Source organism: Sarcophilus harrisii, chromosome 1 (assembly GCF_902635505.1).
Source record: "Sarcophilus harrisii chromosome 1, mSarHar1.11, whole genome shotgun sequence".
NCBI classification, from domain to species: Eukaryota; Metazoa; Chordata; class Mammalia; order Dasyuromorphia; family Dasyuridae; genus Sarcophilus; species Sarcophilus harrisii.
The window spans coordinates 93,992,794-94,012,686 of NC_045426.1; the positions used below are offsets into that span (position 1 = coordinate 93,992,794).

Below are 19,893 nucleotides of genomic sequence, written 5' to 3' on the forward strand. Positions count from 1 at the left end.
ATGGAAATTACTTCAGGAATCAATCTCAAGGTAATTCCTAATCATGTCAGCCTGAGTGGGGACATTTGATATGCAAATTAGCAGTGAATTTCAAGGTGACACTGAGTCTTACAGAAAGGATTGTGCCTGGACCATTGCATCTCTCCTGGGTCATTAGTAACTATGACAACTTTAACCGCAGCATGTACTTCAATTCTACTACATAGGCAGTGGTAGAGGGTAAACAGTGCAATTGATAAGTTTATTCATATTTCTATAACTCAGTTTCTTCTTTTCTAAAATGAGGGAGTTTGACTATAGCATTTAATTTCCAGTCCAGTTCTAAATCTGTGATTTAATCCTATATCCTAAGTAAAGAAGATCTTGGTTTCTTGTGTCTCCTCTCTGCCTCTGAAAAACTCAATTTGTTGAAGAAAGAAAGATATCTATCTTTAGATATACAGAAATACATGTATAGGATGCACACACATAAATACATGTACGCATATAAATATACATTATACACCTATGCATGTATAAATAGATAAATATGTAGTAGGTAAGGGGTGCAGTGCATAGAGTGCTGGGCTGGAGTTGGAGACTTTGTAAGTTCAAGTCTGGTCTCAGATTTACTAACTATGTGACCCTGAACAAGCCATTTAATACTGATTCATTTACTCATCTGTAAAATGTACTGGAGAAAGAAATGGCAAACTACTCTAATGTCTTTGGCAAGTAAATTCCAAATGGGCTCATAAGGAGTCAGAATTGACTGAACAATTACTGAACATGTGTGTGTGTGTGTGTGTGTGTGTCTTATTTTTGTATATTTATACATCCATATTTTAGACTTCTAGGAATTTCAGCCAGAACACAGTCTAGAACCAAGAAATAAATGACATAAGATTCAGAAAAGATAGGAAAATAGATAACACAAAAATGACATACTTTATAACAGAAACATAGAATGACTCCAGTATTTTGTTATGAATTTAAAATTGTGTTTAAGATAGTTTATTGATTTAGTAAGGTAAGTTACCTGGTTTAATCTTTCAGAATCCAGGCATTTCAGAGAACTTGTGCTAAGTATAACCTTTTTAATGCTAGGATTATTTTAAATTAGTTAATAATTTGATATTGAATGCTTTTAACATCAATAGAGTTAAATTTCTTTCAACTACGGACAGTAATTTGTACTAAGCTTATAAAGTCTTAATAAGTTAGTTTCATTCAGGTCCTTAGGGATCTGCATTAATGAAACTCTAACCCTAATGTTTAGACTGTGAGATCTACAAAGGGTGGATAAATAAAAATAAATATTTTCTAATACATCTTTGCCTAAAGTAAGAGACATATCTTAGATATTAGTGATTATTTGGATTTAAAAAACTGTGATTTCATTTAAAACTTGAAAGAAGTAATTCCATCAGCACATTTCATGTATATATATATATATATATATATATATATATATATATATGACTTCTGATGATGTTAACAAATCAGAGTATAATCTGATAAATCTTGCACAGCTCTATCTACACTTCTGTTCTCTTTTGGTCAAAGAAATGGAAGTAGCCTCATGCCACTGGGCAATGATTAAAACTGTGGCTTCTAGCCAGAATTCAACCATTTTCCCAAAACACAGACCTGAACAAAATAAATAATAATGCTGAAATATTTCAAGAAGTCTTGAGTTAGAGCAGTTAGGATTTGATAGCTTTATAGTTAACTTTTCCACTGTTGGCTTACTTGAAATATATTGTTTTTATCATCCTCCTAAGGGACTTTAAGAGCTTTTAAATATGTTTCTTGAAGTTTAGTTAAATGATCCTATCATTCTATACTTTGAAGTCTTTTAAGTCAGGCAGTTCCATAAATGTATAATGTAGCAAATATTATTGTCCAAATTCGTATTACCATGGCTAGTGAACATTATCTTTTGTGATTCCCTGTGTCTCTAAACTAAAATATTTTCCAGAAAGATCTATAGTAATTTAAAAATCCAGGTCACACAGTAACACAAAGTCTTGTAAAACAAAAATAAAAGTCAGACCTTATTCATATTAGCAAGACCTAACAAGTAGCCCTTTTGTGTAGATATTGTCCCTGATATTATACTCATACCCAGTTTTATGTCTCAGTCCATGCCTACCTGATATCATTTTAACTGTTATAATTTTCGATTATAGAGACCCCTGTGCCTCATTCTTCAAGGTTTTGAGGGTGATAAAATTGGTGGGAAGCAGCACAGAGTCTTTGAATGCCAACTACACATTTAACTCATATAAAACCAAAAACAACTGTGCAGCCTTTTTGATGTATGAACATGGTCTCAACCACTAGCTAGGACAGAACTGTGTTTTTCAAGTGCCTGTCTCGCAAGCTAGTGACAGAGTAAGTCAATCCATGTTTGTTTTCCCACCAGAAGACATTTTTCCAATATATGTTATTTTTGCCTTATGTAAGCTGTAAGTAAGCATGGTTTGTAGTCAATAAATCAAGGTTTTATTTATACCTGTATTGTGAAAGATATTAATTTGATTTAAGTTAGATTTTCTGCTTTGAATCCAAGTGTCAGTGTCTGAAATTATGTGAGCTTCCCTTATAAAATGCAAGATGTGTGAAATTCAATCATACTTGTGGAAATTAAAAACATTTTCATCTGTACTTCAATGAAAGAAGATCATTTAACTTGAGAACTAATAGATACTTATTCTTGAAAAGTAAAGTGAAGTAAAAACCAATGGGTGACTGAATTTTTATGCCTTGAGCAAATATTTGTGGTTCTGATTTTTAACATGTACGTATACGCTCCTGTTTGGTTCACTTAAAGTAATAGTCAAACATTCCATGCAATTCCAGGCATAGGAATGTCTTATGTACCCTTAAGTACAGGACTGAGAATAGTGCAGATAAGAGAATCACCCTTCCAGCAAATGTATATTGGGTCCCATATATTGTCCCCTAACATTGAGTAAGGAGAATACATCTTTTTTTTCCTTTATTGAAAATATTTTCTTTTCTTCTTTCCTGGCAGCCATGTAGAATATTGCCAGGTATGGGAATCTTTTCTTTTAAAGTCAGTATGATAGGGTAATGATGGAGTAATAATAGCATAATGATGATAGAATGATGAAAGTCAAGAAAATGTAGGTTTGGATCGATCCCATGACTAACACTAGTTCCTGCAACTGAGAACAAGTGACATCTAGGTTTACTCATCTATGGAAACATTTTTTGGAAAGAACCATTTTTGGGCTTTTTTTGGATCTCTAGCACTTAGCAAAATCCCCAACACATATTAGTTGATGAAGAAATATTTGTTGTCTTGATTTGACTTGTTGTAAGCTTCACATGGGATAAGGAATTTATTATTCACTACCTGTGTGACCTTGAGCAAATTAGCTAATTTCTCTAAGTTTATTCCCAATATGCAAAATGAATGGGCAGGACTGCATGACCTCTTATGTCCCTTCCAGATCTAAAACTATCATCCTACATAAAGCATTTTATCAGTACCTCTACAAATATTGACAATGATTACTTACTTGTATTTTTGTTAACATATTTGTACAACTACCCTGGAGAGTAGAAGAAATGGGGAAGAAGAAAATTGAACCAGTTTCTTATCAAGGGAAGAAGACAGTAAAGAACATTCATTTAAAGACAGTAAAGGACATTCATTTAGTACTGAGAGCCAATTTATATTCTCATTTTTACAGTGAGATGACCAAACCAGTCACTGAGACATATCTAAACCACTGTAGAACAAACAAGAGATGAAACATTAGTGGATTATCAATAGATTTAGTTTTGTAGAACTGGTAAGTCCTATATCTTTCTTAATGTTTAAAGCTCCTCATAGATAGAGGGAGAATTTAGAAAGTAAAAGGTGATGGGATTTGTGTTTGATCACCACAACTATTGCCTTATAAAAGACATGATAAAATGGAGAAATGATTTCCTACCTTGATAAATATTGCCCTGAAGTGAGATTGGTGACTCCCTCATCCATGCAGTTCATGGTACTGGGAATGAGTGCAAGTTCTGGCTGGACCATAGTGGCTGTGGCAATGGCCCTTGCTACCAGTTCCATTGCATCCTGCACATAATGTTCAAAGATAGACTGGGTAGTCTTGCCATGAGCAATGAGGCCCAGAGGCAAACCTTCTGTTCTTAGTTCTTCTACATTTTGGGAATCCCCAAGAACCCAGTGGAGCTCCAAAGGCATCCCTCCAAATTGGGTGGTGATTTCAAAAATCCTCCGGATATTTTCCATGTCACAGCCAAACATCACCATGGTGGGTGTAGTGTCCTTAATGCTCTCAAGCTGGACTTGCAAGAAGCTCAGTAGATCTTGCCTTGAGGAGAGGTTGGCTGTGATATTGATAATGGATCCCAGGTGGAACTTGGCACTCTGCTGGGTGAGGAAGAGGAAATCCGTGATGTTCCAATCTTCCTGGCATAGCAGCAAGCTGAAATTGTACCAGTTGTTCATGGTCAGGATTGAGACAGTGACATCAGCATCAGAACTTAATGAATTTTCTAAACTCAGCTGTAGGTGAAGGGGATTCTGTATTTAAAAATATGAAAAAGAAGAATTAGAAGCTTCAGTGGCTTCCTGCAGCCTACTGAGTCATGTCCAAACTCCCTAACTTGGCATTCAAAGTCCTTCATAATCTGATTCCATCCTCCTGCTCCAGCCTTATTGCCCACTAGCCAATGTGTATTATTAGCCATCTTCCAGATGCATCCTACACTCACCTATCTCCATATTTCTCACCTCAGAAACCCTCCACATCATCTCTGCCTGTTGACAATCATTCATCACATATTTCAAAAGAACTTGCAAGGTATTTGGAATAAAAAGACAAAAATAAAATGTTCTTTGCCCTCAAAGGTATCTTGTTGATTCTTTTAGGACCAGTTCACTGCTATTACCTTCCTCATGAAGCTTTCCCTGATCCCCTCAGCCAGAAGTGATCCCTTTCTCATCTGACCCCTTAACATTTTTTATCTGTATCTCCTCCAGTACCTAAAAGAGTACTGGAGGTAGCATGGTATAGGAGGAAGAGTTTATCTTTATGTATTAGATACCCACCCATTAAAAGATATTATATGTATATTTTCTGAGCAGAATTTATACTCCTTGAGGGCAGGATTTCTTTCACTTTTGTCTTTGTATTTTCTAGTGCCTAGCTTAATGACTGACATGTAGTAGACACTAAATAGTGGCACAGCTAATGTTGATTAATTTGAATTGCTAGATTTGAAAGAGATCTGCCTTTGCCAAAGTAGGTATATGACTATGGGTCAGTCTCTTGGTATTTCTCAGCCTCAGTTTCCTCCTCTGTAATACAGGGATAATAATAGCTGCAATACTTACCTCATTAGGTAGCTGTGGGGATCAAATGAGGTATTATATGTAAAGTCTTTTAAAAAATTTTAAGTGCTTTATAAATGTGAGTTAATATTATTATATATGGTAGGTCTTTAAAAATGCAGAATAAATGAATTATAAAAGAAAACTACAAGGGCAAAAACCTTAATGGTTTTTTTTATTCTTTCTTCTTATCCCCTGCCAAGTTTAAATAGTCCTCATGAGTAGTATTAAATACAACAAAACTCATTCCTTTCTCATATCTTGTTAAGTAAATGGAAATTGTGCATGCACATAGTAAAAGATATCATTCTAACCACTGCTGCAGTTTCAAACAAAAAAAACCCTGTCACATCATGTTGTTTAATTTTAGTGCTCTGTGCTGGGTCATGCACCATGAACTAGGAATTCAGTGAAGAATCCAAAGTATTCCCTCTCCCCATAAGCAGCATTAGCCAAAGGTACCATCATAAAAAGCTTATTTATAAGCAGCCCATTTGCAGTATGTAATTGGCAATTAAATTAAATTCTACTCTTTCCAAGGACAGATTTATAATCAGCCCATGATATAAATCTATAGGGTGGGATAAGAAAGGCAAGCAATTATAGACATTCCACATTGGGGGGTAATCTCTTCCTTCTTAGTGAATGGGGAACCTTTTGCACAAGAGAATTCAATGGGAGTAAACATCTTAAATGGATCAGTGGATTCCTGCTGTACAGATATCATAAAATCAACAAAATGCATGTAGACTCACTTTCTCAACAGGTCTCCCCGAGGGCCTCTGTGTTTGGTATAGTTTGTGGTATTTGCATGCTGAGCAGAATTAATATCAACTGAAAGGGGCTGAACCTAGCTTGGGGAGGTGTTTATATTTACTGAACTACTGTCTCCCTTTTATAAGATTCCTTTCTATCTGTCTGTCTGTCTCTGTCTGTCTCTTTATTCCTCTGTCTCTTTCTAAATCTTCTCTGTGTGTGTCTCTCTGTCTCTCTGTCTCTTTTTCTAAATCCTTTCTCTGTGTCTGTCTGTCTGTCTGTCTGTCTCTCTCTCTGTCTCTTTCTCTTCTCTTTCTGAATCCTTCCTCTGGTATGTGTCTGTCTCTGTCTGTTTCTGTCTGTCTGTCTCTTTTTGTCTCTATCTTCCTCTCTCTCTTTCTGTCTCTCTCTCTTTGTCTCTGTCTCTGTTTGTTTCTTCTCTTTCTGAATACTTTCTTTATATCTGAATGTCTATCTGTCTCTCTCACACACATATATACACACACATACATCAATAAGTTTTGGTACTCAGCTTGTCATTAAATCAGTTGTGGTGAGGAGAGACCCCAAGGACAGCCACATGGGGGACAGCTTAGGACATTCAAAGTTTACTGTTTTGCCTAGGCCAAACATTTTACTTGTGTTACAGTAATTTCTCAGGGAGAAAACCTGCCATCTTTGTACCCTTCTAGGTTAACTCTTCTTACCAGCTAATCTTATATATTAGAGCAAACATTCTATAAAAATGTGAATGTAACAAATTAAAATTTGTACTGATTGCTGAGATCTCACCATATCATAATTGTATCAAAACCAACAATTCCTTTTATTGAGACCATTTTTCTGATCTTTTCCTACACATCTCCCCACATAACCCAACTCCTTGTCCAAAGACATGAAATCAAATTAGTATTGCCATAACTTCTGGGGTAAGTCTGTCAGTCAAGTGACAAATTATTCTACTCACTGTCTCTTTGACTTCTAAGATCAAAACATACTTCTTTTAACCATCACTTTCATATATGTGTTATCTTGCCCAATGAGAATATAAGTTTCATGAAGATAGGAAAGTTCCAATTTTATGTTTCCCTGGAACTAAGTATAAGTGCTGGATAAATGTTTTTAAATTTATTTGTTTATTCTTTTCACATCTCCTGAATTTCAGTGTTCAATTTCATTAAATGGCTTGTCTAAGTTCACACGGGTAGGTAGGATATTCAGAGATGTCCTCTGATAGTTATTACCATTTTTATCGTACCATTGCTGCCTTTATTAATGGCCAGTATTCAGTTCTAGATCTCTCTGCAATGGAAGCTACCTCAGGAGGCTTCCCTTTCTAGTTTAAAATACTCATTTATGGCCTTCTCCTTCATCTTGAAATTATAGATGCTCAGCTTTGGAAAGGACTTTGGAGGTAATCTAGATAAGAATTTGCTACCCTCCAGGTAGTCTGCAAAACTCCTGAGTAGGGACCAAACCAGATTAAAATACAGTAAGGAAATATTTAACAAAAATATATAAAAGTGCAGTACAATATAGGTGAAGTTAATTTGTGCTTTTAGAGTCAATACACACTCACAAGGATCCATTTTAATTTGAGTTTGACACCACTGAATCTAATTCAATTCTTACCACATATAAGAATTCCTTCTATAATATATTCAATGAGTCTTCTTCCAACTTTTGTTTAAATGGACCAGTTTCTGTGTATAGATCTCATACCTTCCTCCAGAGATATCTAGAACTCCAAAACACAATTGTAAACTTATTATTGTATATGGGAGTCTCCTTGTCTATAAGCTGATCTCTCCTGGTTACTGGTTCTAAACCCTAGGGCAGTTAGGTTTCTTAGTAGGTAGTCCTTGGGTGAAGATTTGTTCTGTCGGGTCTTTCTCCTAAACAAAAATGGTGGCAGGTGCTCTTTGTCTTTCTTCTCCAAAAAGTTTTGGCAGGGAAGTAGCCGTTCCTATCATCTCTCTCCCTACAAAGCTGTTTCTAAAATGTAAACAACACATTTACTCAGTGGTTCACAGCAGGGCCAGGGCAATAATGATTTACCTCCCTGGGAAAAGTATCAATCATGTACATTTCCATGAGTCCAAGCTCTGAAACTTATTCTTATGTATCTTTGTAGGAGTCATCATATCTCTTGGAGCCCCAGTCTCCTCATCTGTAAAATGAGCTACTTGGAATAAATGATCTCTAAGATCCCTTTTTCTGTACAAAATTCTATGATTTATGTGTGTGCCCTTCAGGGATGTAGAGAACAGTGCTCAGGAACATAGGGGAGTGTTCCTTATTAATTTTTCACTTTTTTTTACTCTAAAAAGCCCCTTTAAATCTCCTTTAAGACAATACTCATGTCTCCCACTCTTGGATTCTTGTTTACATTATTCAGTTGTTGAGTAATCACTTTTCTTATATTTACTTAACAGCAAACTTCAACTTTACATTGTATCTTTCTCTTTGTAAGGTAGAGCACAGATGTTATCTAACTGCTTGCTACAAGATAATTCAAAAAGCTTTGTCCTAGGGATACATTTTTATAAGAGTAAACTATATCAGGAGTTTGTCAAATTTGATGGTGAGTACATTTTAATGGAGCCAAAAGGGGGCTACTGTAATTGCCCAATCTTCAATTTATTGCTCTGAACTCCCTGAATAGTTCTGCTGGAGGGACTGTTTTGTGGACTGGGAAGAGTAAGACTGTTAATGAAATTGTTTAATCCAGAAAGTTTAAAGCAAGTCAAAGGAGGAGACTAGGAAGGAGGCACAATCTTAAAATGCTGACTCTCATAGTCTTTGTAAAATAAGAAAGGCCAATAAAGATTAAAAGGCTAAGAGTTAGTGAAGGTAGCTGCATGCATAATTTTCTCTCTGGAGTACATTGGGGTTATTTCCAATTAATGGTTATGAATCCAAATGGGCTAATTAGGGAGGATTTTCAGTCTTAACGGAGGTTCATAGCATTTATACCCAGACTTGATCATCTTAGTGACCCAGTATAAGAGCTTCTGACATCCTCTTCCAGTTTCTACACTGGTAAAAGTGGTAGGATCAGTGGTGGGCTGGGGTGGGTGATGAGCCTGGGGGTGGACATAGGTTTCAACATTTAAATGAAGAAAATCTTTGAGCTTACTACTGGAAGTAATTGGAGGGTGAGAGAAAAGGAAGGGGAAAGGGTTAGAGGGAGAAACGTGTCTGTGGTTTGAAGGGGCTTCTCCCCACAGTTCTATTGGATCAGGCTTAGTAGAAAGATAGCTAGGTGGTACAGTAAGATAGAATACTTGGATGTAGAGATAGTTAGATCTGAATTCAAATCAGTCTTAGACATTTACTATCTCTGTGCCAGTGACTTCTTAACCTCTGTTTGCCTCAGTTTTCTTATCTATAAAATGAGGATAATAATAGCATCTACCTTCTAGGGGGATTAGGAAGATCAAATGAGGCAGTAATTGTAAAGTACTTAGTACAATGCCTAGCACATAGTAAATGAAATATAAATGTTAATTGTTTGTTGTTGTTAAGTAAAAAAAAAAAACCTAAGATAGATCTGGGATTTCAATGGAAGTACTGCCTTTTGTCAGAGGTTGTTTCTCTTAATATCCTTATACCATATGCTCATGTGCATGTATATATACAGAATATTATAGTATTTCTATGCTAGGAACTTTATTTGAAAAAACAAATAAATGTGACAACTTTTAAATTGATTTTCCCTCTTTTTAATTTTATTTTTTTCATTTATAGAATAAAGCAAGAATGTACATAACACAATACAACAAAAAAGACAATTGCACACAAAACTGAAATCTGTTATGCACACAACTTGCTATTCCTTTCAAATATATAACAAAATTATCATGTAAAATTTTCTTTTTTCCCCTACCAATAGACACAAATATATGTATACATACATATTTGTATACATAAAATATATGTATATTTATATTGTGTATATGCAAAATTATTTATATATATATATATATACTTCTATTTATCAGTTCTTTTTCTAGATACACATAGTTCCTTTCTTCCTATGTCCTTTATAGTTTATATTTGGGAATTTGACTTCACTTTTCAGAACATTCTCCCCTCTTCCTCACTCTCAGAAAATTGCCTTTTATAGCAAAGAATAAAAATAAAATAATTCATCAAAACCAAGCAATCTATCAAGCAAGTTCAACATTTTTTTTGCAATATTCCACACCTTACACTATCTATCTTAAAAGAGACAACAGGTTATTTCTTCCCTTACTTTGTTTTATCCGAGAGACCCAAAATGTCTAAAATAGACCTCATATTTTCCTCAAACTTCTTTCCTTTTGAACTTTTCTATTATTGCCAAGAGTTCCACTATTCTTCCAGTCACTCAGGTTTCAAACCCCTATGTTATCCTCAATTCCTCTCACTCACTTCAGATATTTGACCATGTTTGTCTCCTCCATATTCTTCATCTATTGTCTCATTTTGTCCATTCATATTACCATTAACCTTATTACTCTCAATTATTATAATAGCCCCTTCATTGGCGAACCTATCTCAAATCTCCCTACACCAATCTATTTTTCATATAGCATAGGTCTGATCATGTTACTCCTCCACTGCTCCAACTCCAGTTATTTCCATTTACTCTAGGGCCAAATATATTCCTGCATTCCATAACCTGTACTCTTCCTATTTTTCCAGTCTTTTAAGCTGTTACTCCTCTTCACACATATCCAGACATAATTCATTACTTGCTGTTCCTCATTTGGTTCTCTGCCTTTGTGCTGGCTATCCTCCATGGAATGCTCTCCCATCTCGAGCTCCTTAGAATGCCTGGTTTTCTCCATGATTTCATTCCAAGCATCACCTTCTATAGGGTGTTTTTCCTAGTCTTCCCAGCTGCTAGCGTCTTTCCCTCTAAGTGCACTTTCCATTCACTCTATAAATAACTTATATGCACACATATTTATGTTATTCACTCCATTAGAAAGTAAACTCCCTATGGACAGGGACTGTCTTTGTTTCTCTAGAGTTTAGCCCAGTGCCTGATACATAGTGAACCCTCAAAATAACTTGCTGATTAAATAATTACAAAGGAAGGCAAATAAGACTGCAACATAGTGGAAAGAACACAAGGTCCAGAGTGTTAATATGGATTTGAGTCCTTACTCTGCTATTATGTAATTTGTTTCTTTCCTTTAGGTCTCAGTTTTCTCCTTTGTAAAATGACAAGAGATAAAGCAGATGATCCTTAAATTGTGTTTATTCTCTAAATTCTAAAATCCTACACCATAATAGAAATAGTAAGGTATACTGTGAATGGAGGTGATGGTGGGAAATGATGTAGAAATAATGGATAAGAAATAAAAGTAGGAAAAAAATTGAGCTAACCAGATGTGTGGCTGTAACCTAAGGCATGAAGGTGTTACAATGGATAGAGTGTTGGGTCTGGAGTTAGGAAACTCTGACTTCAAATTCAGCCTTAGACACTCACTATATTGTGTGACTCTGGGTCACACAAACCATTTGACTTTGACTTGCTTCAGTTTCCTCATCTCTAAAATGAGGCTACTAATAGCATCTTTGTTGCAGGATTGTTTTGAGGATAAATGAGATATTATTTGTATGAAAAACTTAGAATACTGTATAGTAGTTACTACACAAATATATTAATATTATCTGTAAACAGATTTTAGACAAGTATAATCTCAATTTTAATGACATTTCCTTATAATATTTAGTTTGAGAAATATGTATTTCTTGCCACAGATGTGTTCCCATTTCTAGCTCAGGTCTACTTCAAGTATCTTCTCTCTTTTGCTCTGTGTGTGTGTGTGTGTGTGTGTGTGTGTGTATGAAGCAATTACTAGAAAGGTGATAGGGTGATAGGAGAAACCTTTGAATCCTGTCTCTGACACTTGCTAGTATTATGGCCATGAAGGGGTCACTTAACCACTCCAAGTCTCAGTTTCCTCTTCTGTAAAATGGATTTAATAATACCAGCACCATCCACTTCATAGATTCAAATAAAATCCTGTATCTTGCATAACTTTTCTAGGCCACATGATGAATAAGTCGGGGAACAGAACCATATAAGAAATTATGCTCTTAAGAAACTCCAGTTGTCTCCACAGTTTGGGACATTTGGAATTCAAAAGAAGGTTAAAATCCACATAATACACAGACACAAACACATACACAATCCAAGAACTGACATCTACGCTGAGTCTTTCAGTATCTGTTCCCCATGCTCAACACTACTGAATGGGGGGCTTCACTAGCCAACCCATAGGATCCTAAAACAACCCCACTTCTGGATCTCTCCTTTCTCTATCTAGTACAATAGAGAGCTCAGCTCCCAGCTGAGAAAGTCTGTTTGGGTCAAGATAGCCAGCACAGAGCTCCAGACTTCAAAAATGAAGCCACACAGCCAGCACTGCTGCATGCAGAATTCCGGGAGGCAAAAGATCTCTGTAGGAGAGCCAGGAACAGAGGGAAAGGGCAGAATCCATATTTCCTCCCACAGGTTCAGACCCAAAGTACAAAAACCGACCATAGCACCAGCATGGCAGCAGGTAATGTGCCAGAGGACAGAGGGAGCAAAATAAGATATTGTGGCAGGACAAGGTAGGTAAGAGTGGATATTTAACATCCAGTGCCTAAGGGATAGCAGTCAGCATCCAACTGGGACCTATTTTGGCCAGCTAAATGTGAATTAGAGACCTAGATTGAATCACTCAGTTTGGGAGGAGGCTAAGCTACTTTGTAATCTGGCTCCCAGAGAAATCACCGTTGGAGGAAAGGAAGTGAGAGTCAAAAAACAGACTGAAATGACCAAAGATGTGAAAAAGATAACTCAAAGATTTTGAACATATACAGATAAATCAACAGAGAAAACACTAATTGCAGAAAAAATCATGGTTTTCAGGTGTGAGTTCAGGCATCTATGAATAAATATTTCAAAACAAAGGAAAATGACCCATAGAATTTGAGAAGAACATGAAAGCACCATACACTGTTCCAGAGTAGTTTAAAAGAGAAATGAGAATCCTGAGGGTAGAATTTGTCCTACACAGTGAAAATAATGAGCAAAATAGAAAAATTTGAATCTGAAATAATTAAAGTCTCAACAGAGAAACAAAAGAGAGACTGGGAATGCAAATACACATAAAGGAAGAACAAACTAGAAGAAGAGAACCAAAAACCCAATAATATTAAAAGAAAATTTATTTACTCTACAAGCAGGAAATGCAAGTTAGTTAAAATGCGGGTAAGGTTGGATGATTTAAAAACAAAAACATTTCTTTGGATGGAAAGTTTGATTTTACTTGTATCCAGTTCAAATTCCATTTGTATAGGAGTCCAAAGGAAAAATTAATCTCAAACTAAGATAGTTTATTGAGAATTTATTGGGACAGCTAGGTGGTGCAGTGGATAGAGCCCCAGCCCTGAAGTCAGGAGAACCTGAGTTTAAATCTGACCTCAGACACTTAACATTTCCTAGTTCTGTGACTTTGAGCAAGTCATGTAGCATTTAAAGAACAATGTAAGACAACATATAAAATAAGGGCCAGAATAAGTGGTTTAGATGAGGGCTTCTTAAACTTTTTACACTCACAACCCCTTTTTGCCTGATAAATTTTTACATGACCTTGGGCATATTAGATATATAAAATAGATATACCACATTTGCTGATAATAAATCATAACTTCCCAACTCCCACATTCAGTTACAAGATCCCATATTGTGTTGTGAGTCACAATATAAGAACTGGAATATAGACAATAAGTACAATCAGAACTTGCAGATATTAGATCTATAATGTCCTAGAATAGTCATGAATGAATTCGGCTTGAAGAAAAGTTAAATAAAGAGAAGAAAAGTAGGTATTCTAGAAGTGAAAGCAGTATGAGCAAAGGTATAGAGGTAGGAACAACTTTCTGTGTGATCTGAGAGCAAGCAGATTTTATTGGTTGAAGTGGAGAATTTGTGTTGGGGAATATAAAGTGTTAATTCTGGTTATTGTGGTTCCAGATAATAAAAGGGCCTTAAAAACCACAGTGCAAAATTTAAGTTTTTTTTGCCCTTTAGATAATGAGAGTACAAAATAAGATTACGAGCAGGATATGATATAATAAAAATATTTCAGCTAAATAAATCTGATGTTGGTTAGATAAATTATATTTCAGTTAGATAAATAGAATAGATTTGAATGGGGAAAGTTTATTGATAGAGAACCTTTCTAGGAAATGATTGTATAATTCAGATAGGAGATGAACAAGGATAAAAGCAATGGGCAAGGGAAGAAAAAGGATTGATGAGAGATATTTCAAAGTTAAAAACAAAAGAATTGCCTGAATAGATGTGAGAGCAGCTAGATGACATAGGAGCCAGAGTGTTTGACTTGACATTGAAAAGACCTGAATTCAAATTCTTCCTCAGAAACTAGGCTGGGTGACTGGGCAAATCACTTAAAATCTTTGAACCTTACTCTCATCTGTAACATGAGAGTGTTACAGATCCTTTTATAAGGTTTCTTTGAGCTCTAAGTCTATGTTCCTTTGAGAATAAGAGTCAAAGCTTGCAAGATTTTGGAAATAGGAAAAACTTGCATCTTCCCTTCCTTTCCCTTCCCTTCCCTTCCTTTCCTTCCCTTCCTTCCCTTCCTTCCCTTCCCTTCCCTTCCCTTCCCTTCCCTTCCCTTCCCTTCCCTTCCCTTCCCTCCCCTTCCCTCTTCTCTTCTCTTCTCTTCTCTTCTCTTCTCTTCTCTTCTCTTCTCTTCTCTTCTCTTCTCTTCTCTTCTCTTCTCTTCTCTCTCTCTCTTCTCTTCTCTTCTCTTCTCTTCTCTTCTCTCTCTCTCCTCTCCTCTCCTCTCCTCTTTTCTTCTCTTTTTCTTCTCTCCTCTCCTCTCCTCTCCTCTCCTCTTTTCTTCTCTTTTTCTTCTCTCTCTCTCTCCCCCCACCTTTCTTCACTCTCCCAACCCTGCTCCTTCCCTTCAAATGCACACTTGCACCAAGAAATTCATGAATTCCAACCCTTAGATGTCTGGACAGAAGTTATAGAGAGAATGAGAGGAGAAGATGTGCCCTTTTGATGGTTTCAGTTTTCTCTCTCACATCTTAGTAATTATATACTGTTTCAAAACATCTTCCCTTTTCTTTTCATATTTTCACCTTCTCATTGTTTCTTTTCTTTCTTCTTCTCATCCCTCTTCTTCCTCCTTCCAGAATTCAAAAGTAATGGATAGTCTTTTAATGGGAAGGAATTATGCCAGTCTCCTCCACTTTAAGCTCTTATATTCTGATAAATAGTGAGATTAGAACTCTTCATCTGCTTCAAAAGAATTCACATTCGAATATTTATAGCAGAAATTCAAGGCTAACTTTGCCCAAGCCTGTCACATAAGGCCAGGAAAATTCTTTCTCTGAGAAGACTCACTAAATCAGCACTATTGAGTCAATAAAAGGCTCCAATGGAGAGGGAGATGAGGAGGCTTTATGTCCTCCTCCTGCTGAATAGGGTACTGAAATTAGGCTAATTAGATTGGATAAGCACTTAGATAGCACTAGATAAATAGATAAACAAATAAATTTGGTCCCAGAGAGCTACCCAGGGGTGAGATGTGGTCCCTGCTAATGAATAAAGATGTGCCCACTGCAATCACACTCAATCCTTAAACACAGCTCTATTGGGAAATTCCAGATGTTTAAGTCAATCCCTTTGCTGACTTTAAGGGCAAGTTATTATTAAACTATTTTGAGTTTTTGTCCATGTAATATAGAAGCATTTGGGGTGTCTGGGAATTATTTTTCAGTTTTCTTAAATCTTAATATATAAGAAATGAACAAAATCCCTTTCCTAATTAAAGCTCCATGGAACACTTGCAAGTCTTTTTTATTTTTATTTTATTTTATTTTTGCCAAGTGAGTTTATTGTAGCAGTCTATTTTAGCTGTAGACACCAGGAGTTCATTTTTGGCATAATAGCTTATACTCATGTTGACTTTTTATAAGGTTTACTGACAAGAATAGAAACTATTGGAAGATTCATGTGACTATGGAAATAATTAACCCAAATAACATACGGTAGGACTTTTTTTAGGTTATATTGAAAAATGCCACATTTACTGAGAGGAAACAGCATTGGCATTAATATATTTGTAATTTCATGAATAAATTTGACAAATTTTTGATTATACAACACCTTCTTTATTTTTAGGGTTAAAATCCAACATATTTTGTATATAGGACAAATAGTAAACCCACCAGCACATTTGTCAGAGATGAGACATGAAGGGACACTGTCTTTAGTAAAACCAATAGATATGAGCAAACTGTTATTTTGTTGATTGCATTGTTATTGAAGAATTGGCCTTTTGATATTGTTCAACATTCATTTAGAGCTTACAGCATTCAGAGCACCATGCTCAGTTCTGGGAGAAATAAAACATTTAGATAAGCTCTCATAGTCTTTATTCCATCTCATCACACCCTAACTTTTCCTTATATATCTTTTCTCTGAACATATTTGAGTTGACTAGTCTATCTTTTTACAAGCTATCATCATCTTTCACTTGTACTACTACTGTAATAGCTTTCTAATTGATCTCCCTAACTCAGTGTCCTAATCCATCCTTTTAATCTGCCAAATTAATATTCTTTAAACATAGACCTAACAATGTCACAGTACCTTGCACTAATAGTCTTCAGGGATTTCTTACTGCATCTAGAAAAAAAATACAATTTCTTTAGTGAGAGAAAATAGAAGTAATAATGGGAGGTTCAGTTCAAGGAAACAAGGAAGTGAATTCCCTCAACAGTGAGAAAAGCTAGTTAGAAGTAAACTGTTAGTAAAAAATATAGAGCTGACTTAGAACGATAGGAGTTGGTAAAACCACAGTTTTGATCTGTAGCCAAAAAGTGACAGAAGTGAGAACTGGAAAGAAAAGTGTCTCCCTTTTCTTATTCAGTAAGAATATAAAGAGCTGAAAGTTAGAACTTAGTTTAGGCATGTAAATAAAGTAATATGAAATCCAGAAAGGGGATTAAGTGATTAAGTGAGGGTTAAGATCTACCACAGAATGTGTTATCAAACAACCAAGCAAGAGCACCTTTTTTTTTTTTTTTTTTTTTTAATCCTTAATTCTCAAAGAGGACTTGAGGAGATGTCTTGACTTGCAAGTGAATTGGATTTAAGTGAATCAGGACTGTGCAAAATCATTAACCCCACTCTCTTCTCCAGAGGCATCAGAGTCCATTGCAAAGATATAGGTCAAGATAATTGGTGATGGTTCCAGATGCAGTGGGAGACCTTGGCCTTTTTAAACTAAGGTCTTTTCCAGATCTCAATTTGTCTGAAATAATGTCCATTCAGTGATTGAAAAATGGGTAAGAATTTTGCCTTCACAAAAGAATCAATCTAGGAGAGGAAGACCCTCAATATTTTGTGTTCAAGGGGAAATTCGGGGGTGGAATGAAAGTAGGAACAGTTCCAGCACCCTATGAAGCCATTTCAGTTGTAAAGGCAGAAACGAGCTTAAAAGATCAAGAAGTCTGTTAGCCATCTGTCCTGAACAGCAGAAGGCTGTGATAAGGAAATGAATAAGTGACTTTCCAATCCCCAATAAAAGGGAAGTGCATTCTATATGTTTGAAGTTGTTGGATAAATGACCTCTGGGTAAGGATGGCTTTAATTCATTGTTAAATGCCCTAATTTCAAATGCTGTGTGGACTCATTCTACCTTAAAACTACAAAGAACAAGTCATATTTTCTGAATGCCAAGGATTTTCAAAGAAAAGCAAATCCTTTTACTTTTGACAGAAGTTTTGGCCAGATTAAGTATTTTGAAGGTCATATGATTGTATATTTAAAACCAAGTGAATGATTTATAAGATGAGGAGAATTTATTCAAATATATTCAAACTAAAGTTATAAAAGTTCTTAGTGAAAACTTGCATACTATCTCAAAAATTGGGATGTTTCTAATTAAACTGGTGTACCAACTAAAATTCCTATAGAAATGTGATTATTTTGTTTCAATTCAGCTTGGAGCTATTATTAAAAGATGGCTTATGTCACATTCCAATTTATTTCATTGTACTAAGAATGAAAACTCAGCTAAATGTTGATTATTTTTCATTTCTAAACACATCCTTGACCTGATACCAGAGTTGACATAAATTACTTAATTTTTATTGATACTTGAAGTGTTTTTTAAAACATTTAAGTAATTGTTCATTTAATACATAATGGTAAAACGTTTCCTTTATGTACAGACTGGTATTTATATGTCATCAATCCTTGGATATTATGCAAGAATATTGCATAATCGGGATTGTAGAAGCACTCAGAATAGCATTTGGCACACAGTAAAAGCTTAATAAATGCTTGTTGCTTTGATGGACAATTATAGGACATGGAAAAATGCTACTGGGTGGCTGAGTTGTCGATCAGTAATCAGAGCCAACCAACCACAGTTGTAATTAGTGCTGTATTATCTGACTGGTCTGATATATATTATTAACTGATATTCAGTGTACATTGAAACAGTCTCCTCCTCTTCCATTATCCTCCATCCTCTATTAATTTTATATAAGAATAATATCTGGTGCATAAACCTGAAGAGATAAAGTATTCTCATCTTCCATTCTCTTGGCAGAAATTCCTAATGAGTATGCTCCAAGTGAAGGGGATAAGAGGACACTACAAGGGGAAAACTGGAGATTCGGCAGATCTAACTGAATGCTCATACTACTTGCTGCTTCTTATTTTTCTTAATGGAAGCACTAGTGGCATTTAGGTGGTATAATGGACAGAAGGCTAGACCTGATGAGAGGAAGAGCTGAATTCAAATGCAATCTCATAAATTTATTAACTGTGATTCTGGGTGAATAAATTAATCCTTCCCTGCCTCAATGTCTTCAATTGTGAAATCAGCATAATAATAGCACCTGTATCAAAAGGCTGTGTTTGTAAAGTGCATAGCAGCACAGGAGGTGCTTAATAAATGCTTTTCTGCCCTTCACAATTTTGTTCCTAAGTAGAGGTCATGGGATAACTTTCCCCTGGAGCTCATGATTATGTGGAACAAGATCAGGCAGATAAGGCTTATAGCTTCTGACTAGAGGAAATTATTGATTGGCTGCAGGATTCTAGGCTAGTTCCTTCTGCTGTGGTTACCTTTAGTTAACATTAATCCTCAACTTAATTTGCTATCCTGATAAAGAAACTCTCCTATCCTGGTATCCTTAAGTGACCCCCAGAGCATCTTCACCACAACTGGATCATATTAGGAATGGCCTCTTCCACATCTGGCATCTATTACTTTATCTCAAGTCTATTCTTAGGGTATATAATTTTGCCACCTGAAGTCTAACTCCTGAATGAGTTTCCTTTCACTAGGCAAGTTTCTTGCATTTGTGAAAATGAACCTTTGTCTGTTTATATTGCTATGTAATGCATGTGGGGTGTTATGTTTTTGTTTGCCTACTCATTGTACTTCATAATGACAGATCTTTTTTTTTTTTTTTTGTATTGCTTCCTGAGTACTGGTTTCTGGGAAATTTCTGAACTCAGATCTTTGCTTTAATCTGAGCCATGAGAGCAAATAAAGGAGTAAGTCAGTCTGAACAAATAACTTCTAATAATAGAAAGAAATGAACCTTTTATTGTACTACATCCATGACTTCTTTGAGATAAATACAAGTACATTGAATAACAGAAATAGGATTTGTGTGCTTTTAAAAGCACTCTTGGTAATACTTGCTATATTTTTGTTTTGAGT

At 35.6% G+C, this 19,893-nt stretch overlaps 1 protein-coding gene and 1 long non-coding RNA gene across 2 annotated transcripts in view; one reads left to right on the forward strand and one right to left on the reverse strand.

Moving 5' to 3' along the window:
- The window catches only part of GRIN3A (glutamate ionotropic receptor NMDA type subunit 3A), a 215,251-nt gene that overhangs the window by 147,367 nt on the left and 47,991 nt on the right, over positions 1–19,893 (reverse strand). The window contains exon 2 of the mRNA XM_031961305.1: positions 3,951–4,555. Within this exon, the coding sequence (XP_031817165.1) occupies positions 3,951–4,555 (605 nt within the window). The remainder of the gene's footprint in view (positions 1–3,950; positions 4,556–19,893) is intronic.
- LOC116422569 overlaps positions 1–19,893 on the forward strand; it is a 210,388-nt gene that overhangs the window by 66,526 nt on the left and 123,969 nt on the right. The gene's annotated exons all lie outside the window — the stretch shown is intronic.